Source organism: Drosophila serrata, unplaced genomic scaffold (assembly GCF_035046125.1).
Source record: "Drosophila serrata isolate PLE 108 unplaced genomic scaffold, ASM3504612v1 contig_184, whole genome shotgun sequence".
In the NCBI taxonomy this organism is placed as follows: domain Eukaryota; kingdom Metazoa; phylum Arthropoda; class Insecta; order Diptera; family Drosophilidae; genus Drosophila; species Drosophila serrata.
The window spans coordinates 6,003,201-6,025,438 of record NW_028257082.1 but is presented as its reverse complement, the minus strand read 5'-3'; the positions used below and the strand labels follow the sequence as shown (position 1 = coordinate 6,025,438).

General features: G+C 43.0%; 2 protein-coding genes across 5 annotated transcripts; one reads left to right on the top strand and one right to left on the bottom strand.

The window, feature by feature from the left end:
• The first annotated feature begins 1,219 nt into the window (after positions 1-1,219).
• On the top strand, positions 1,220-17,986 carry Swim (Secreted Wg-interacting molecule). 3 transcript variants are annotated; one of them, XM_086828462.1, is made up of 4 exons: positions 1,220-1,582; positions 15,935-16,125; positions 16,274-17,259; positions 17,327-17,986. In XM_086828462.1, the coding sequence occupies exons 2-4, from the start codon at positions 15,963-15,965 to the stop codon at positions 17,471-17,473; spliced, it is 1,296 nt and encodes a 431-aa protein (XP_086684588.1). In that variant the 5' UTR covers positions 1,220-1,582; positions 15,935-15,962; the 3' UTR covers positions 17,474-17,986. The 3 variants fall into 3 exon arrangements, with proteins under 3 accessions (XP_086684588.1, XP_020808807.2, XP_086684589.1); XM_020953148.2 differs by lacking the exon at positions 1,220-1,582 and adding an exon at positions 14,353-14,654; XM_086828463.1 differs by lacking the exon at positions 1,220-1,582 and adding an exon at positions 14,480-14,765.
• Vps35 (Vacuolar protein sorting 35) lies at positions 17,941-22,054 on the bottom strand. 2 transcript variants are annotated; one of them, XM_020952968.2, is made up of 8 exons: positions 21,495-22,054; positions 21,049-21,238; positions 20,255-20,988; positions 19,964-20,199; positions 19,565-19,906; positions 18,939-19,502; positions 18,696-18,879; positions 17,941-18,633 (listed from the first exon to the last, which is right to left on the bottom strand). In XM_020952968.2, exons 1-8 carry the CDS (start codon positions 21,555-21,557, stop codon positions 18,472-18,474), a joined length of 2,475 nt encoding a protein of 824 aa, XP_020808627.1. In that variant the 5' UTR covers positions 21,558-22,054; the 3' UTR covers positions 17,941-18,471. The 2 variants fall into 2 exon arrangements, with proteins under 2 accessions (XP_020808627.1, XP_020808698.1); XM_020953039.2 differs by having other exon boundaries at positions 21,706-21,842.
• Between the last annotated feature and the right edge of the window lie 184 nt (positions 22,055-22,238).

Here is a 22,238-nt window from a genome sequence, read left to right as displayed (position 1 = left end):
ATTCGTACCCCGCTAAATCGAAAATCGCGATAATTCGTAAAAAATTCTGTCCCCTTGAAAAAAAACTCGTTATTTCGTAGTATTTGGCGCAACGCAAAAGAATATTGAACGTCTTATAAATCGTAATTTTGTTTCGAAACCTTTTATAAATCGTAATGCGATGCGAAATATTTTGTAGTTAAAGCGACGTTAGATTTTGCAGACATCAGAACGGAGAAGAAATTTTATAGAATTTACAAACCAGAGCATTAATTCCTCAACTTAAACATTATTTTTCGACTCATGATGTGCCAAATAGTGTGAGACAACCTAATAGGTTTAGAAAACGCGATGGAAAAAATAAAAGAAAAAAAAACACGAAGCAATCAAAAATTACCAATTATTTTAAAGCATAAATTTTCGTTTTTAATAATTTAATGTTTCTGCTTAATTTTGTTTGTTAATTTTTTGTTTAATTTTCCTTTAATTTGAAAAACGTACAAATGAATGTACATATTTGTTATGTTTGTTTAATTTTAATAAAGCTAAATACATATGTAAACATGATGTGAAATGTAAAAACCCCGTTTATTCGACTCTTTCATTTTTGAGCCCCTTTAAATAGAAATCTCGATAAATCGAATTCCCGTCTAATTCGTAAAAAAAGTGATCCCCTTGCCATTTCGAATTATCGGGACTCGACTGTATACAATTTTTTCCAATTTTTGCCAATTTTAATGATGTAACAATTTTTTCCAATTTTTGCCAATTTTAATGATGTAAAAAAAAATTTTGAAAAAATTTAAAAAATTAAATTTTCTCAAAACATGGCTAAATGAACTCGGCTTTCGATGCTGATCAAGAATATATATGATTTGTAGGGTCGGAAATGACTCCTTCACCAAGTTTCATGACTCGGAGTCAAATTATAATACCCTGAAATACTCTTATTTCTGACTAAGCTCAGGTGTTTAATTATTTATTATTTTATACTATTCTCTTTTAAATTCTTATAATTTAATATGCTATTTTACAAGCAAGATTCAGCTAGACTCGAAATAAATTCTGCAGAAATTCATAGTAGGTGCATATGAATAAGATAACCTAGGAGACTTGAGCTCGGCTCGTGCCCTGTCTTGGCTTCCTTTGAATCCATTTTTACAGCTCTTTTTCGCTCAAAAACTTCCCGAAAAATTTGCTTGTTTTGCAGCGTTTTGTTGGCTCAGCAAAATGTGGAAGCAGTCGGAGGTTTGTTGCGCTCACAAAGCGCAAATCGCTTGTCGGCAGCGCCGCGCGGCTTGTCGGCTTCGTTTCGCGATCCTAAAATCGCAGGCAGCTGCTAAGCGCTAACAGCTCGCTCTGTTAACTTGGCCGAGTCTCAGTCGCAGTCTGAGTTCCAAATCTGTCGCGACAGCCAACGCGTGTGCGGATCAGATCAGTCTTTAAGCCAACTTGACGCTAATTTCTGCTGACTGGGAACTGGGAATAGCTGCTAACTGCTAACTGCTAAGTGCAAATCGCATCCCGAAGTGCGCGTGTGTGTATCTTTGTATCTGAACGCGAATTGGGGGCCGTGATTAGCCCACTGGATTGCCGGTGACAGGTGAGAATGCGGGTTAGATAACCACGTACCATAATATCCATATCCAAATCCAGTTCGAACTGCAGTGTTGAAATGGTAATTGAATGCGTGGCCTGGCGGGAAATGAGTATCAGATGGATTTGCGGTTAACGAGTGCGCCCACAAACGAAAACAAGTGGAAGCCACACCGACAGCTATCACAGTTCGCACTTGCCAATTTATCAGCAGAGTAAACAGCCAATTACAGGCTTATATCTAAGACTTTTCACTTGATCCCCCTAGATTATGGCCTCAAATATTTGGCCTAGAGCTGGGGCATTCGCTATAAGCTCCGTTCAGATAAAAAGCTGTCAAAGGTAATACCCAACAAACGTTGCAGCTTGGCGGAAATTCGGCCAAACATTTATCAGAGATCTTTTTTTTTTTTTTTGGTAAAACTTGCATTTTTCATAAAGACGCACTAGAAAGTCTAGAGTAGATGGTTGTGCTAGTTTGGGCCAAGATCAGGTCTGGCCAAAAAGCGCTGCCGGCACTTCGTGGGTGCCGCCAAGCAGATGCAGATGCAGATTCAGATGCCTTCACCAGATACAGATGGTCTAGTCACGGCAACCCCTTCCGACACGATGCATTTCACCCAAAAACTAAGCAAAAATGAAAAAGGAAAAGAAGCCAACACGAATGCAATCGATCACTGCACGAGTATCTGTATCCAAATAGACAACCTGGGGATTGCGTCTTATTTTCCATCTGCTGCAGCTGGCATTCCTCCGGCGGTGTTTACTTTCGGCATTAGCTACCGACAGGAGAACATGTTATTCTCGTTCTGGTGCTCGATTCTGTGTATTTTGCTCCACTGACCGTGAACTTGACCAAATGGATTTCCACACACATGCGCCGTCAATGCACTCTCCTTTGATTTCGGCAAATAACCCCTTGAAAGGGGTCACTTATTACAACGCAAAAGGTTCTACAACACAAATAGAGGTGTATGTAAATGATATTCGGTCTTAAGGTTAACCAGATTGCGGACAGGAAGCGCCATTTAAGGGGGAAGTCGAGCAATGTGTAACGAAGCACTCAGTCACAGAGCCAGACCCAGAATCAGAGTATTCGAATCTCCGCTAATCCCATAAATTTGTCAGTTCTCATCTTTTTCAAACACGCAATCCGGTCCAGTTCCGGCACCTCCTCCCTCCCAAAAGCCAAACAAAAACAAACACACACACCTGACGAAGGTGAGTGAGTGGTTGGGTGAATGAGCGTGTCATGGAGCTACTGGTCTTGTCCAGGTGATGTCATGCCTATCTCTGTTGGCGGGATGGCTGTGTAGCGCACAGGGCGGCAACTTCATTTACAGACTTTGGCTCCTAAGGTAATGCCTTCCCTCCTGCTTTACTTTCGATCGCTTGGCCGTCTATCCAATTTGCATTTACATAATTCTCAAAGACTTTACGACTTGCTAAGTATCTCCCACAACCCTCGGCCCTGTTTGATTACCCACAACGATATTTGCATAATCAATGAATCGAAGCGATCAGTTGTCTCAGATTCGAGCTGATCATTTGCATACGACGAAATAAATAAGTGGATATGTTAGCCGGTGTCTACTGTACGGGGGGAACGTGACGCTGTCATTAGGCAAAGCGCCATTTAAATGGATTGGCCTGGGTAACAACAAAAACTCGCAAAGCGGCAATTAAAATGTAAATTGCATCACAAGCAGTTTACATTCTGCCGTCAATTGCTCCGTCATCGTTCTGATATATGGCGCATACGCACTGTTGGCCGAGTGCTTAAGGTTATATTTATATGTAGAATGCACATTTATTTATTCGCAATTGACACGCTTCGGGCTTAGATATCGCCTGGCAGCGATCTCTGCATATTTTCGTAATTGATTCGAATGGTTATTGCAGGCTATTACGATTATTACATTGTTTGGTTATGACTCGCCGGGGGGGCACACCCACGCCAGGCACCGCACAGCGGCAATCAACTCTGACCTTTTGCCAGGTGATGAATGCACTTTTTTAATCGCCATTTAATGGGAAATGCAATCCGTTGCGATGTCACAGTGGCACTGCCATCGATTTTGATTTATGGCGCGCGGCTGGCGTTGGCTTTTGGTGGCTTCCAATTCAATCAGTCAGTCAGCGGTTCAATGGCGCTAAATGGAAAATGCACTTAGCTGTCATCGGCTTGACAAATGACGTCACCAATGGCGATTATCTTACGCTCCATTGCCAGAGTCGAGTGCCAAGCAAATACGGATCCGTGTGACGTCACAGAGAGCAGCTTCAGTGGAACTCTGTTTGCTTTTCCCATTCAGCCAAACCTGGTCACTGCCACAATGCATGTATAGACTTACATCTTGTATTTATTTGTGGCCCATTAGCAGTTCACACCTCGGCAGAGAGCACGCTAATGTGGCGCCCTGCGATCGCTGCCTATTGTCACTTTCAATTATGCAACGAATGCTAATTGAACTTGGCCAAAGTGAAACGCCCGAGACCAGAAAGTGACAGCCCGACAGGTCGATACGGATAGATAGAGCGGATAAAGCCATAAAAGTTCATGAATGAATCGCGGTTAGTTGACGTAGGCAAAAAGTGGAAATTGCTTATCAAACTCAGGCTCTGTTTACGTCCAAAGTTCAGGCCTTTTGGTAAGACGACTGGCAATAATGTTTAATAAAAATAATAAATATATAAACACATTTTGTAATGGTAAATTAAGAATATAGTTCATAAGACTTTCTTTCCCAAGTAATTGATTTTGTAAATATGTTCTAAGGAGCTTCTTAATATCATTTTTCTAGAAGAGACTTGTCATAGGAATTTCTTATAAATTTCTAAGTTTAATTATATTATTAAACACGAACTTTCTTAACCAACAAATTGAGGGCTTTACAATGAATCTCGCAAACATTTACCATCATTAAGACACTTAACCCAGGGACTCTTGCTTAACCAAACGAGAAAGGAAACTAACTTCGGTAAACCAAAATTGAATCGATCGATCGATCATAACCAAGCTTAATATATTAGCATTCTTTGCATCGATATTTATCGATATTTGTATATAATAATTTTTTTATAAATAAATGTTATAAAATAAATAATTAAGACAAAAAAACCAAGGAACCCAAGTGTCGAATGTTTCTAGCCATATATGGCTAATATGTTGAGCAACATGTTGCTAAGCTTCAGAATATAAGCAACGACTTATTCTGCATTTATGCTAACAATTTGGGGAAGAGTATATATACATATATCCGCGGTTTATGTTAGTAAATAGTATATGAATATAATATACATATATATAAACGTAATATAAATAATGTAAATATAAATATAAAAACAAGGTAAATAAGACTGGGGAGATGTGCATAAAAATGATATTTAAAAATAAATTGTTAAAGAGTTTTCATTTGATTTCATTTATATTTACAAATAACTTCCACCCACTAGAACTTCCAGTCCACAAATGTGGATCGTAATCCGGGATCAACTTCCCGTGAAAGCTTTTCGTTTGTTTACATTCAATTTGCAGTCCACACATGTGGATCAAATAACAGGATCTACTTCCCGTAAGAGAGCGTTTTCGTTTCGTTTGTTTACATTCCATTTTCAAGGCAAATATCAGGCCAAGGGCAAGGGGCAAATACCAAGGGCAAATGTGGCGAAATTAACATAAAGGAGGTGGGAAAAAGGAAACGATCCTCACTCAATATTACTATAGATCAATAAAATAAAGAGAGACATAAAAGAAATCGTCACTCACCCTGTAATTTGTTGCTGGGAGTTGAAATTGGAAAGCGATTTACCTCGCTAAAATTTTCAATTTACAAAAATGTTCACACAAATATTCACACAAAAATCTAACAAATGCACAACAAAAAAAAAACAAAAAATATGTACATGTTTACATGTATTGTTGAGCCACCTAAAAAAAATAAAAAAATTAATATTTCCCTCACTTTTCACTTCATCTTTCATCCGCTTCGCTTTTCTTCCATCTTCTTTTTCTTCTGTCGGCGTACACCGCATGCAACTGCTTTACCGATCGATGGAAGGAGAAACGGACAATAGCGGGACTTTGAATCACTGGCACTTTTGGCACTTGCCGTTTCACTCGCACAACACAAAAAACCAATGGCTGTACACATCCAGCATGTAGATTTTTCCGGCTTGCAATTTTTCACATTTTCGCACATTGACTCGGTTCCAATGTTCACAGCGAATATCACTAACGATGTTGATATTACCCGGCTTTTCCCGTTTTTCGGCACTTTTACGTTCTTCCATTTCACCGTTCTTTCGTTCACCACCGCGCGTCACGCGACCGAAAATTGCGAATTGAAGGAGTCTCATTTTTTTTTCGCTTGCTGCAACCGTTTGATGGCGATCTTTTGTGTATGTTTTTAAGGATTACATTTATTTTAGCGCTTATAATCACTTGTGCAACACTAAACTGCTAGTTTAGTTTAATTGTTATTGCACTTCATTATGTACGAGTTGTGTACTTCAGTTTTGTTGTTGCGAAAACTGTTTTGATCCTAATTGCACAATGAGTTTTCCTTGATTCACAGCGGCTGTGTTGTCCAATTGGGAAAATGGGTTGTTCTTGTTGTTTTACACACTTTTAATTCACACTTGCATCAGTTTTTCACCGGCAATTGGATTTTTTTCACGCAAACTTTCATCCGCAAATTCCGTGGCCATTATCAGTTCTTCTTCTTTCTTTAATAACATGCTGTTAATAACATCCTATTAATAACATGTTGTTACTTAACATCTTACATCTTACACGTGTAGATAACCGTTTTACACGTTTACAGATACATACATGGGGTCTAATTCTCATGTTTGGTGTCAAATTCTCACTTTTGGGGTAGAACTCTCATGTAGGAAGTAGAATCCTATGTAGGACGTACAATTCATTAACAGATCTGCTCTCTCTGTAGGGTGAGGATAACTTAACAGAATTCTCCAACGAGAGGATGCGGAGGCTGCAAAAACCCGATAGAAGTATCGATATATAGCTGTTCGTGTTGTTGGATGGAGCATCGATTAGGTTCAAAAATTTGAATTTAATAAACATTTCTAAAGGGAAGTGATAAGGTTAAAACAACAAAGAAATGCCTTTTCGAAGCTTCAAAACTGAGAGACACGTTTGCGTAGAAACGGACATACAGGCGGACGGAAAGATGGACATGGCTAGGTCGACTTGGCTTTTGATGCTGATCAAGAATATATATACATACTTTATAGGAAATGTCGTTGCAAGCTTCTGACTAAACTTATATACCCTGCAAGGGTATAAAAATCACCCATTTGTGGTTATTGAAATTTAAATTTTTCGCTTGCCAATTAATTTATGGGATACTTAGTTTAGGTGCGCATCTCCCCCATTTGTTTTTCGGGCCCTGCCTTAATTAGTATTTGAAGAGCAATTAATTTATGATGACATATCACCCATTAACATCACACAATGTTTTTGGGCTAACTGCGCAAAATAATGGAAACGAAACCTAACCACGAATATATGTATGTACAATATAACAATTGCGGCGACATTGTTGAGCGGTGGCGAAGCGTCAAAGAGGTGGATATCGTGGCTCAGACTTTCGATGGGGGCACGTCATAGCTATATCTATTTCTATATGCGAGCTTCTAGCTGAATAGCATCGCAATGAATCAGTTTTTGGGCGATATAGAAGGCACATTAAGCCCGCTGAGCGAGTGCCCCGTCATCGCGCCGTGCAGACGTTGACACTGACTGAGTGTCACTGACATTGGATGAGGCCGCAATAAAATCGTAGCTGCGAATCAACATACCATGTATCTGGCGGATACAGCCATGTATTTGTATCTGTATCTATATCTGTATCCATCGCACGCCAAATGATTCGCACTTGGCATTGACAATGACTTTCTGGCATAAACATCCCGCGAAAGCGACAATTGTGGCAGCACGAACACAAAGGGCGACTCTATCTGGTTGGCTTATTAAGCCAATTAACCTATAAGAAATTGTGCTTAAAAATACATAACACATAATAATAATATAAGCAGATATCTTGTATCAATATCTCACTAAAAGCGGCATGAGAGACAATTTAAAAACCGAAAAGTAAAAGTAATTGTCGGGCGCACTCGAAATGCCATCTGTTCTAAATGAAAACTTTTTGGCAGACCCCAAAACAATTCGCTTAAGATCTCAGTTTATGGCACACTACAATAGTGCAAATAAACGTCTAGCAAATAGCATTCAGTCAGCTGTGGGGGGAATTTCAAACAAATTCTCGCCTTAGGCCGTAATTTGCTACCTTTTTCGGTTGATTGGCGTACACAGAGGAAAGTGCCAAGAAAGATTCGTCATGCGAATCAGAGGCAGAATTAGAACCGAGCGTTGGCTATGAATAGAAAATGGATACAGATACAGATCCCCAGACAGACAAGCCGCTTGTATAACCCCTCGTGGTTGGGCTCGGATTCGGATTCGGATTCGGGTTCAGACTGTAATTCCGAGACCAAATCCAGGTTGCTGAGAGATCGCGAAACGCAGATACCAGACTTGTCCCACTGGCCTGATCGGTGCCCCAGAGACCGTAGGCGGTCGAATATGGGCCATGCCGTATCGAAAGCCATACTCTCAATATAATTAAAACATTTGTCGCAAGCACACATGCAGGGCAATTAATAATAAGTACGATCGAACATATGTCCCCTATAGTGCAAATCCCGGGTTATTCGCAGCATTCGACAGGGGAGGAGTCCAACTCCCCCCCAGCATGGTTAATATATATGCATGGGAATTGGTTTTCTCACTTATTTTATTGTATTTTTTTTTTTGCCATTTTAATAACCACAAATAGTATTCACATGTTTTCCAATATAAATGTCAAAATTAATTGACGTCATTAATATTATGCATATCTCGGATTTGTATCTAAACTGGTATTTTAAACATTATTTGCCATTCCGATTACTTTTCTCAAGAGAGTTTATTAATATGATTAATATATTAATTTATATTCTTTGAAAAAAATTATGAGCTGTTGATGATATGATATGATTAATATATTAATTTATATTCTTTGAAAAATATTATGAGCTGTTGATGTCATCCATAATTATGGAATATTGTTTTAATGTTTCATTAAATTAAATTAATTGCTTCAAATTTGGTTATTTAAATGTATATCTTAATACCAGTTTAACAAATTATTAAGGAATATTTTTAATGCAAAGTTATGGTTTATCTTAACCATTGACTTTTCATATAGTAAAAATGTTGATAAATATCTAAATAAGATCTGCACACTTCTTCTTCTTGAGGCCATACGTATATTTTAAATTCAATATGTAAATAAATGCAATATTGTCAGTATAAATCTGCTGAATAGTAAAATTAAATTACAAGAGAACTATTATAAGAAATGTCCAAGAAATGTTTATATATTTTTCTGTAGTCCCATGTGTTGTCAAAAGCAAATACAACAAATAAATATAAATCAATGCCGAGTAAAACTGCTCTAATCAAAACATGAAAATTCGAAATACCTTTACATATTATACATTTTTCCCTAAACTATTACTCATTTGTTTATAATGATTACAGCAATGCATCTTCTCTAATAAATCCGATAGATATGCCAAAATTGACGTCACTAATCGGTGGGGGCGTATTCGTATTATGGCTTGAATTATATAACACACAAAAACTAATATGAGGGCTGGCTTGTAAACATTTCGGCCTGTCTATTTCGCTCACTGTTTTATGAGCTTTTCGGTTTATTTTGGATAGCTTCCCTTTTGACTGCAACAATCTAGGAACTTTTGATGGCGAGGCATTTAACTTAAGTGCTAACACAACCGCAGAGCAAAGCGAAAATTAAACGGCAAACAAAAGCGGCCACAATAAACACAAGACCGCTCCGCGTCCATAAATCAGCGCCGAGGAAAGCGCCCATTAAAAATCGTCCCCTCGATGTAGTGGAGCTCGACGGCGAAGCAGCGGAACAGTTTAAAAAAGCTCTGCTATCACGAAAATAAACTCAGCGCCGACCCCTAAGATTCCCAACCGGTTCAGGCTCTGCCCGAGTGGTAGTCCGCTCGCCGCTGGGGCTGAATTGCGAGAGGTGAAGATTGGGCCAGGTCTTGCTATACGATGCTTGAGGGCCTTGTTCTCCCAACCAATATGTTACGACTTACGGAACAGCCTTGAGAAAATCTGATCTCGCTTTATAATTTATAAATACATATATTGCAAATGGGAATGCATTTGGTTAGGCAAGTTATGGCTTTTCGAGTGATGAATGTGGGTAATGATTGACAAACCACCTAATTGGGAGACCCCACTGAAAGCTGTCGAGTTCGATAATTACTAATCACTGCAAACATGCCGAAAAAAACAAAGCACCAACACTTGTTGTGGGTGTGTGGGAGCACTCGAGTGCAACTACAGTACACCTGCACCGATGCTAATAAGATGCCTAAATATAGATGCTTACACACATGCCATCCCGTGAATCGAATCGAATCGAATCGAATCGAATGGAATCGCTTGTGATGAGCGAATTATTAATTATCAACAATGGGCAACGGCAACAGTGAAGAAAAACAATTTCATTCCCGTGTATCTCTTGGCCAGCTGGGTGAAACAATGCAAATACGTAAGCAGATCGATACGTAACAGGCGAAATATCCAAACATCTAGCTTTATTTGTTTTGTTGATTTTTAATAAACATAGAAGACATAAACAGGGAAATATCTACGGGTTGAGCATAATGCGCAGCGAACAGGTGATAAAAACAGGTGATTCCGTAGGCGATTCGTGAACTTTAACAAGATATTTAATAATACCTGAGACAGAGTTCAAGGCCTCATCAGTTAAAGAATCAAGTGCATGACTTGATTTTCCGACTTTTGATTAGCATTTCCAACTAAACGATGGGAATTATTATATATAAGAACGTATATTTGCAGAAATAGGAATTATGTTACCAACTTGTGCTGGAAAAAAGAGAACTTTTGCAGGCAAGTTTATTAACTAATCATAGATGAGAATTTTTGCTATATAAAAAAATATCCTCCAGCTAGTCGTGAGTGTTCCAAACTCATTGAACAATGGTGTGGGTCAAGAGTGTTTGGTAATGTTTTAAAATTAGCCGCTTGGCCGCTTGTCTGGCTTTCCAATCGCCCGTGAAATAACTCTTATAAATAGCCAAATTGCTTCTATTGGATCGTATAATCGCGGCGATCTTAGCCTGATATGATTCGATGTTATGACCGAAATGGCAATTAATGCAGATCGTAAACTGTAACTGCACACACAATGGCATCGAACGGGAATTGAGGTGTGGAACTGCACCCGGAAACAAATCTGAAATCGAAGCTGATCAATAAATTGGCTAACGGCAGGCAGCTGGTGCCGCTGGCCATAATAAACCAATTGTCAAACTGTCAAATTCCAAGCACCCTGTCTGCACTCGCATAAATAAAATACTTTGGCGAATAAACAATTGCCGACACCTCTGTCTCCCTCCTTACGTGTTAATATAATAATTCGTTTTCAATGTCAGAGAGTATTTAAATTGCATAAAACAAAACAAACGCCCTGCACTTGATGCCCGGCAATTGTGGGGGTAATTGAAACGAATCGAGTATTTGAAATATTAAACAAAAATATGCCAAAAAAGAAACGATGTCTTTTATTGCCCGCTGACCCCATCTTCCCCCAGATGTGTTTGTTATTTGTGGCTGCCGACTGACCAGAAATTCTCCCAATTACACACACAGAAATTAATTCAATTGGGTTTGTGGCCACACATTTCCCTGATGACTCGGTGACAAGTTGGATCGATTTCGTCACTGGAACTTGACCAAGATTCCCGGAATCCAAACTGATGCGAATATTGCGTGCCAAACATTGGGTGAAAACCTTGAAGATACATTGATTAGTAGTCAAAATGGTCCGAAATGGAGAGAAATTCCTCACATACCTAAGCGAAATTTTCATGAAATTGTGAAAACATCCCAAGACCTCTATATTTCAAGTGCAATTCACGGGAATTGTGCCAAAAAATATATTGAATAAATCGATCAGATCAAGGTTGCACTTTCAGCTGATGGGGATCGGGGGGAAAACAGAAATTCCTTTGGGGTTTATAATCCATTAATTGTTTCGCCAACAAGTTCAAAATTCCCATTCCGCCACTGCACATAAACAAAGACAACGTTCGTAAAAGAGGCGAGCAAATAAATACACTTTTTTAATGATCAGCAAATTGATTATGGATAGATGAAAATGCCTTGGAAATTCTCAATGAATTCGGGAAAATATTTATGCATTCTTTTAGTACATTTACTTGGCAATTCATTCGCTTTGGAAACGATTAACCACAGTTATTAATTTCTGTAAATAGCCGCATTCGCCGCTAAATGAGCCAAAAGAAATTTCAACAGAACGAAAATAATATATTTATGAATGCGAAGCTGAAGCTTCTTTGGAATCTAGTGACAGGGAGCCGATTAAAATTCCAATCGGCGACTTCCTAGACAATACGAGGCGTTCATTCATCGGGGGAATCTCCCGATTTATGGCCAAAGTTTCCACATTTTTATGTCGTTCCACTTATCTATCAGTATAAGGGTTGGCGCTATGACGAAACAATATCAATCTGTCCCCAAATTGAACAATGTAAATCGTATTGATAAACATCCGCGATAAGGAAGTTACATGACAGGTGGGATTGGCATTGGTTCTGGCCTGTTCTTGAACTACTTTCCAGCCTTCCGCCTCGTCCGATTCCAGGTCCAAGTCCGTTCAATTTAAAGGCCAATAATATGACATAAATGCTTCGGAATGCCAGCAATCTATCGGGGCGTACGAGTGCGTACAGTGCCGGAATATCAATAAAAACGTATTTTGGCCAAAAAAAACAACACCAAGTACTCAGCATAGCCGTCGCGCACAAATAATGCTGATCAGGGGGCCAATTAAATGGTGGCATAATTATGTATAAATACTCGCTAATTGATTGCCCGGCTCAAGTCAGGCATTCGCGATGATAAGGCAGGCACTCGGGCGTGTTTAATCACTTCATTACCTGGCCAGATTGTCATCAGTCTCTCACGTTGATCATCATTCATCACATCATGGGCATTACACATTCCGACTAACCAAGTAGCGAGTTCCAGAGTGCAGTCACATCTGGACAATTGTCGTGCTGTCACCGGTTACTTGGTAATAGCCAAAGTTTAAATTCAAATATTCTTGCATTACTCATGCCACTGAAATTCCACTGAGAGCACTGGTAAACAGATAAGCCTTACTATTTACCGACTAGTTCCTATTGCGAATCCAAGTCTTATCTAAGGCATTCCCTGAGGCATTCTCATTTCTTATCCAAGGCCTGTCAGCTTAGTGGGATTATGAGCTAATGGGCAGGGAGAAAGGGGAAATTAAAGACAGCCAAAAACCGCTTTTGGACTTGACCATTAGGCGACACATTCGCTCCGGTTTCCATCCATCTTTTGTCCACGCCAGAGACCAGAGATCGTAATTTGGCTTGAAGCGGACAGAAATCGCTCATAAAACTCAAGTTTAATGTCATGCAAATCGCTCCGTCGGGCGACAGAGCGACTTAATGTCGTCTGATGGCTTTATTTCACACATCGAGGACTGGACTTGTTGCCCATTCAGCGATGGCTTTCGGCTTTCCCAATTTTTGTTTGGCTACTTCCTAGAGTACGTCGTAGAAGTGATTCATTTTAATAGCCAATAATAAGTAGGAAATGTTGTGAATCATTTTTGTTTGGGCTATTTTGGTGTGTAACTTCCTGGCATTGCATAGGCATAATTCGGATTAGTGTACTCCTCCGACTCGGAGGGCCTCATCGATAAACAAATAAAGGTTGTTTGTTTTCTGCGTAATGGAAACGCTCCAATTGGATCATCGTCATCATCATCCGCCCGACGATGACGAAGCCAGTTAACTGGGCAAACTGTGGAGACATTTGCAATTGCAAAGCTCTTAATGATAATTGCCAGGCATTCGATCACAAGCGAAATAGCAGACAGATTAGCGATGATCGCATGCCCGAACTGGATCAGATGGCTTGGGGGATATGGTTACCAGGGAAAGATATTAATATCTGTGCAGATGGCTCCCATTGATACCCTATCCATATCGATATCAATTTCGCACTGATTTGCCAAAAAAAAAATATGAAGACATGCCTGGGCCAATTTAATTTGATTCGATTATGGTTTGCAGGCCTTGAACTCGAATTGGGGCCCAATTATCATACCGGTTATATCTTATCAATTTCGGGGGGTGCCAGATAAGAGCAAACAATAACAATAACAAACTGCGCATAAAATAATGCCGGAGGAATGCGCCCTCGAAATTGGGTTCGAGATGATCTCCGACCTGTCCTAGCTAGATGTGCAAATCAAGATATCCACCCACAGACTTTCCCACAGCAGCAGCTGCTTTCATTCCGCCGCCACTTGCCAAATTCGGGCAAACACTTTGCCCCCGAAATACCTTGAGATTCGGTACGTTCTGTTGGCCCATCAGATACGGATGCCCATGACGTATACGCCACAGTGGCTGTGACTGTGACTGTGACTGTGGCAGTAACAGTAACAGCGGGAGAGCGTGCGAGCGAGCCAGCGAGAGCTTTCTTCATCCCTCCCTTTTCGACCACCTACGCCACAGATCGAGCAGCAGCAGCAGCAGCAGCAGCAGCAGCAGCAGCAGCAGCAGCAGCAGCAGCAGCAGCAGCAGCAGCAGCAGCAGCAGCAGCAACAGCAGCAGCAGCAGTAACAGCAGCGACGCTGCTAGCAGCAACAATAACAGAAGCAGCTACGTTATGTGGTGGCCCATAGTTCTAACTGAATTCAGTCAGCAGCGAGCCGCGATCGGAGTAGGAACAGCGCGATAAGGAAATTAAATATACTAAATCCGTTCAAAATCGTACCCCATCGAACCGACAAAGAACCAATAAAAAGAAGGCAAAGCAAAAATAAAACCATTATTGGCCCTAAAAGTGCGGAATTGTGCAAAGTTATCAAAATGTTAGTATTGCGTATACAGAGTCGCCAGTTTTTTGTTTACCAGACTGCTGTGTCAGCAAACAGGAGATTGTTTGGAGTTCAATTTAATGCCTGACATTCCGAGTATCTGCGGTAAACATTGGTGTTCCTGTTAGAGCAGACCGACCGCTATCGCCAAACAAAGTGACAACGAATCTTAGGGATTTACTAGCTTGGCTTGGACCAATATTTTTCCTAAAATAGATCTTTTTTGTCAGAGAACTCTAGAATGCCAACTTCCCGAACTACAATTCAATTAAATTCTCCTATTGCTTCTTTTTCACGCCAAAAACTTTATGACCAATTGGCTCGGTCGATTAATTATCAAACGCGAACTTTCAAATTAATTATCACTAAATTAAAAACGGGTTCAGCATTAGCCAAAAAAATAGAAAACACTCAAAAAACAAAACCGAATAATATGCCAAAAGGGGTGGGGAGAATGTTTGAACACCTTCGCAAGATACCTTTGTGTTTGGCCACCGACACTCGTGATTCAGAAAATATCTTCTGCTAATTGAATTCTCGACGAAAATACAAACAAACAGTTTTGGGCTGAGACAGCAACCAACAGGCGAAACAGGAAAACCTATTTGCAATTTGCATTTATTTATGAAACTTGGGCTTTGCGCGTCGTCTTGTCTCAAAAAATAAACAAGTTTCCTCTTCGTGTCCGTCTCTAGAACAGAGTCAGAATCTGAATCGGAATTATCAACGTATTAAAACATGATATAAGGGGGCTCTTTCGAGAGTGATTCTTCTGGACTTTTCGTTCTCCGCTTTTCGCTTGGTGTGTGCGCAAAATTTGAATTCGTTGTCGAATCGAAAATACAAAAAAAAAAAAATACAGAATGGCCAAAAAGTGGGGGAAAAGAAACGTTTTTGTTTGGACCGCGGACAGGGTTTCGGGGATTGCGGATCGTGGATCGACAAACTAATCATAGCTGGCGTCATCGAAGTATATATAGCGGAGCTAACTGTTAACTGTTTGTCTGTGCACGGCCAGAGAATTTCTGATGAGGAGCAGCCCGTATCCGCGAGATGTACAAATTAATTATCCCACCCGAACGGGTTATCAAGCCCGCCGCCTTCTCTCCTCATTTGCCTAATTTTTTGGCCGTGTTGCACGGGTCGTATGCGCGATATTTGACTGGCTAATTGCTGACAAATCGCAGGCCGCTTATCTAGATTTACTTCGCTTATGATAACAATCGAGAAAGATTTAAATAACTGAAAATTATTGCCCACTCTCTCCGGTTTAGTTGCTGCTGAGAAGCCATTCGAGAAGCCATGACGATCAAGAGCGCCCAGCTTATGGGGCTCCTGGCCCTTCTAATGGGCGTGGTCAGCGCCTTCGATCACACCCTGCGGCAGGACTTTCCGGGTCCCTACTGCGCCCTGCGCAACACCTGCTGCAAGGAGAGGCACGACGGCTGCTCGATGCCCATCTCCAGTGAGTATAATTAGCTTTATGGAATCTAACAGAGATTAGTCACAGCAAGCCCTCCATGTCTTGATACAACACTTAAATATTATATTATTATTTAACTTAAAACTCACCCATTTCCGCTTTTTGTTGACTTCGCCTTGTCCTTTTGCAGCCACCCTTTGCTACTGTGATGAGTTCTGCGATCGCAGCGATTCCAGTGACTGCTGTCCAGACTACCGTTCCTTCTGTTTCGGAGAGTCCGATCCCATCCTCTCCTGCGAGCACAACGGCGTCTACTTCTCCAAGTTCAACAGCACTTGGGACAACTGCAATGAATGCCGCTGCCTGGATGGCGGTCGTGTGGAGTGCGACAGGGACCTCTGCTTGACCGACGATGAGCTCATCAATGGAGTGAACTCCATCCACCGCCTTGGCTGGTCCGCCCGCAAATATGACGAGTGGTGGGGACGCAAATACGCCGAGGGATTGCGCCTCCGACTGGGCACCAAGGAGCCCACGTTCCGCGTGAAGGCGATGTCTCGACTGAGCAATCCCACCGACGGCCTGCCCCCCGCCTTCAACTCCGTGGATAAGTGGTCCAGCTACATCTCAGAGGTGCCCGATCAGGGCTGGTGCGGCTCCTCCTGGGTGCTGTCCACCACCTCGGTGGCCAGCGATCGCTTTGCCATCCAGAGCAAGGGCAAGGAGGCGGTTAAGCTCTCCCCCCAGAACATTCTCTCCTGCGCACGTCGCCAGCAGGGCTGCGAGGGTGGACACCTGGACGCCGCCTGGCGCTACCTGCACAAGAAGGGCGTGGTCGATGACGATTGTTTCCCGTACACCCAGCACCGTGACACCTGCAAAATCCGCCACAATAGCCGCACGCTGAGTGCCAATGGCTGCAGGCCTGCTCCCAATGTGGACCGCGACAGCTTGTACACGGTGGGACCAGCCTACAGTCTTAATCGCGAAGGCGACATCATGGCCGAGATCTACCACTCCGGCCCCGTCCAGGCCACCATGCATGTGTACCGTGACTTCTTTGCGTACTCGGGCGGCATCTATCGTCGGACGGCTGCCAACCGTGAGTCCCCCAAGGGCTTCCACTCGGTCAAGCTGGTCGGCTGGGGAGAGGAGCACAACGGTGACAAGTACTGGGTGAGTGTTTGTAGGACAGATTAGAATTGAATTTATCCATAATAACTAATTATTTACTCACAAACAGATCGCAGCCAACTCTTGGGGTCCGTGGTGGGGCGAGCGCGGATACTTCCGCATCCTGCGGGGCAGCAACGAGTGCGGCATCGAGGAGTACGTCCTGGCCTCGTGGCCCTACGTCTACAACTACTACAACGCGAAGGCGCCGAAATAGGGCGCAGGATAGGCCCATTAGCCGCCTCGCACAGAAAACAATCTCGAGCTATGTATGCAGTAACGAAAACAGATTTATCTCATGCTTCAAAATTTTCCATTTGCTATATGGCACTCAAAGTGAATTAGGCGCTTCTATCTGTAACGTTTATGCTTAGAACCTAGTGACTAAAATGATTAGCTTTAAGTTGCGCGAACGCACAGTTAACTGCCCGCAGTACCAGACCACCACCTCCTTCCTCTCTGTCTCCCCCACTAACTGGACTCGAAGCAACACGAAACTGCCACATAACCACCACCATCCCCGGATACTGCCACATCAGCCAGAGTACGAACACCCGGCACCCTTGCAGCGCATGTGATCATTGACGGAATGAAGAGTATTGGATCGGCGAGAGTCTGTAGTGCGCACACTCTGCGTGCATTGTAAATGGAAGCTAAGTTAACTGATTGATAGACCGATGGAACTTGTTCGGCTTATATATTTTTAATAAACGAATTACTTTACATGTTACCGATGACGGGTTTCAGGCCACAAATCTGGGTGAATCTTTCGCGAAATCAGTTTGGTCTTAACTTTAATTGTAATACATCGTGAACCCATTCGATAATCGTATATAAGATTGTATAATTTTTGTTTGTTTAACAAGATTTTCACATTATTTTGTAGGGAAGGATAGGGCATTGGTGTAGGGTAGGTAGGGGGTTAAATGTAGTAAAGTAAAAATCTTCTGTGGGGGTTATTTACGCGTAGCTATCATACTAGATAAATGAGGAAAATAATCAAGAATGTTTTAACTTTGCACTTACGAATACGAAATCGAAATCAAATTGACAAAACAAAAGTCAGCAAGCACACTCTACTGGTCGGTCGAAGGCCCACAACTTTCCTAACCATGGAATTTCAACGTTTCTCACACAGGCAATTTGGATACTCTCGCCGAGCAGAGGGTTCGCTCTTCGAGACCCGCAAGACCGGTCCGATCTGGGTAGATTGGGCTAATTGAGAGTGATGCCCGCAAAGGATACCTCCAGCGTCGAATCATTGGACTCCATTCGACTGCGTATGTGCGCCAGTGTGTTCTTGTAATGGCTCTCGATCTGCTTGGTCTCCTCGCTAGGTTCAAGGTTGGGCAGCTCCTCGTTGACCTTGGCGATTAGCTGAATATAACAAAATATATTATTAGACTTTGTGGGTATTTCATAATAAAAATCGCAATCACCTGATTAAGCATGGCCACGGTGATGAGCGAATTGCCACGCTCAAAGTAAAACAGATAGTGATTCAGCAGCTCCACATACAATTGCACCTGCACTCCGGTATCCAGGCACTGCGAGGCAATTCGAGCTCCCTTCTTCAGGCAGTCCAGAGTGCGCTTCTCGTCCCGCATCTCCTCACCGTTTTGCCTACAGCACAATTATTTCATAAGAAAACATTATAGGAATAGCATTAAGATTCTACTCACTTTCCACTCCAAAACAGCGCAGCACAGGCCACAACGCCACGACATTGATCCGGCTTTTTCAGCAATTTGGAGGCGGCCAGCGCACAGTTGGTTCTTAATGGCTCGGCATTCTCCTCGCTGAAGCAGGACATTTGCTCGAATGTGGACATAATAAGTGTTATGGCCGCCAGCTGGGCCTTCGAGTCGGAGATCTCGTCCTCGTACAGGGAGAACGCCTGGGTCATAAACTCGTACGCCACCGTCTCATGGTTCGTATAGCCAATCTCTCCGATTACCAAGGCACCTTGCAGATACAGACGCAAGGCCAAGTCGGCCAGATCAGCCTTGGCCAGGGCACTTATGGTGCTGTGGCAATACTGCACGATCTTCTGGCATTTCTTGTCCCAGTTCTCGTCCTGCTCGGCAATGGCTTTGTATTTGAACGACAGCTGATAGGCGGCAAAAACGAGCGGCGGTAGGACGTGCTTCAGCCGTGAGCCGCCACCATTTCCGAGATGTTTGCGAGCGGTCTGCAGCATTTTGTACTGCATATCGGGTTCATCGGAGCGCATCAGATGGATAAATCTAAAATTGGGATTGTGGTAGTATTTCAATAAATATTTATCATATAAATGAGACGACATTACCTTGCCACTACTCCCTGCTCCTCTGCAAACTCCTCGGCATCTGGACTGCTGCTGCCTGCTACCGCTGCTGGGTTGTCTTTGTTCGAGTCATCGTCCTTGATCAGCGGCGTGATAATGGTCAGCAGGCTGTCCGCCTGATCAGCCGTGGGCACCAGCGTCTCGTTGTCAAGGATATTCATAACCAGATACAGTGCCAGGGATTTCCGTGAGGTGTAGTCAAACTTTTCCAGCAGCGGGCAGAAGTTGTGTAGCTGGATAATGGTCAGTGCGTTGTTGTAGAAGTCAATGCAGATTCTCAGAAGGCGAGACAGCTCCTGGTTCACAGACAACAGATGGGAGATGCTATAAAGACAGTAAATAAGTTATTAAACACACAGATAATATATTTATACCACTCACTTGTTCATGTTCATACGTTGCAGTATTTGCGCGGTTGTGCCCAGCACCTTGTCCACGTAATCCACACGATCGGGGTACACCTTTTGAGCCAGGCTCAGTAGGGCAACCTGCAGCGAAATAGTATCCTCCAAGGGCATATCCATGCGCGTCTGCACAATGTTGGCCACCTGAACGCTAAACACCTCGAAGAGCTCCACTTCGGCGGGTATAATGGCATCAATGGCATTGCCACTGGTCTGAAAGAGCAGGATGTTTAATATTCAGACACAGAGGCTGTCTAGTCATAATTACCTTGCCACTACGCTGGTTGTAGGCTGCCAACCGCTCAATTAGCGATATAATGATGTTCTTCACGTTTACGCCAGTCTCCAGCTGAGCGCAGGACTTGAGGAAAGGATCCAGGGTTTGCAGGTGAAACTCGTCGGGGAACACTTGAATGATGCACTCCATGAGGTACTCCTGCGCTATGGCATCCCGGCAACTGACCACCTGCTCCAGAATGCCCGGCAGAATCAGGCGCTGGTACGTCTCCAGGGTGGCAGACTCCAGCTGCGACAGACGCACCAGGTTAGTGCCCACCAATATCTTGAGTTCCTCTCGCTCCTTCTCGCGCCTGGTCTTTTCGCTGGAATGGCCCTGGTGCTGCATGCGTACCCACAGCTTGTTCATCTCGGCGAAGTTGGTTAGCACAAAGTCGATGGCGTCGTATACGTTGCCCTCGTGCTCGTTTTCCGCTACCATCACGTCGGGCAGGATGTTGCGGGTGCACTGCAGCAGGTAGTTCCGCAGAAATAGGCCCCTCAGTGGGTGCTGCACCCCGCGACACATCTCCACCAAATCCTTGAGAATGCTGCGCTTGAGCGTGGCGTCATTTTTGATGTACACAATGCCCACGGTGATGAGCAGGTACAGGCGGGGCACAATGGTGTGCGAGTACTGGACTAATTCATACAGATCGGTCTTCTTGTCGCTCTTCTCGCTGAGGTACAACTCCAGGTGGCACAGCTCATTGGTGACGGCCATGTCTGCAATAGAGATAAGGTTGCAGGTGGAGTTGAAAACCCTTCAGATCTATGGATACTTACACAGCTCGTAGTAGCTCTTGGGCGAGAGCAGGGAAGTCCGCAGCTCGCTCAGCATCGTGCTGGCACACTTGAGGGAGTCCAGCATGCGCTCCTTGTCCAGGAAGTGATTCATCTGAAAGGCCTGCTTGCGCGCCGCTCCGATCGCCTCGCCGAGCAGCTTTTCCTGGTCATCCAAACCATTCGGCATGGTCTGGAACGAAAGACGGCACACAACATTACTCTCTGATGCCGACATGGTGCGAGTGTTGAGCCGACAGCTCGAGATAAGCCTTCTTCGCCGGAGGACCAACCGAGTAGCCGATGATAAGAGGGACAGAGCGAGAAAGAGAGACAAAGAGAGCGGGCGAGCACACCCGCAGCAGACTGCACCCGTTCCATCCGAACGGAGTCTGTGCGGAGAAGTGGCGTGGCTGTTGCTGTCGCTGCTGTGGAGTTGGAGTATTTACCCGGAAGTCGTGGGCGGAACTGGGTGCCGGGCCGCCGTACGAGGACGAGCTCCAGGGGTACATGGTGGGGGCGTTGCTGCTTTTCTCCGCCGCCGCTCTCTCCTCTTCGTCACAGCGGTATTCCGTGTAGTTGGTTTCGGTTTTCGCTTCCGCTGGACAGTCCTCGCTTCCCGGCTGCTTTCGGCTACAAGGCAGTTATGGAGACACTTACCATTTCAACAGCGTGGGGGCGGAATCAAGAATTTAATTATTTGCAATTGAAAAGTCAGGATTTGCCAGCAAAACAGTGTGACCGCGCCGCGTAGCGAGCTAAATAACATCGATTGTTATCGATAGCTTTTTATCGGTAGTTGTACAGCTTTCTATGCACTGCTTTGTGTAACTGCTAAAATTAACATAAATGTTAGCTTACGGTTTCTTTTTCAAACATTCTGTTATTAACGGTCTCTATAGTAACGAAAGCATCTCAATGTGCAAGAATTTTAGAAAAAATGTAAGGAAATTTAATTTTTAAAATTAAAATTTTTCCATTTTATAAATAAAACACTTCATATGAAACTTTGAAATCGAACTTTTTCACATTTATTATACACTCATTAGACATATAATTTCGGAGCGAGAAAAAATTGAAACATGCATTCAACTGAATATTTCTTCGCCACTCGGCCAGTTCTTACGTTAATGGCTGACTTTTGCTTCCCTTATATAAAGTGTTGTACAATCTGTGCAAATCGAGAGTGTGGA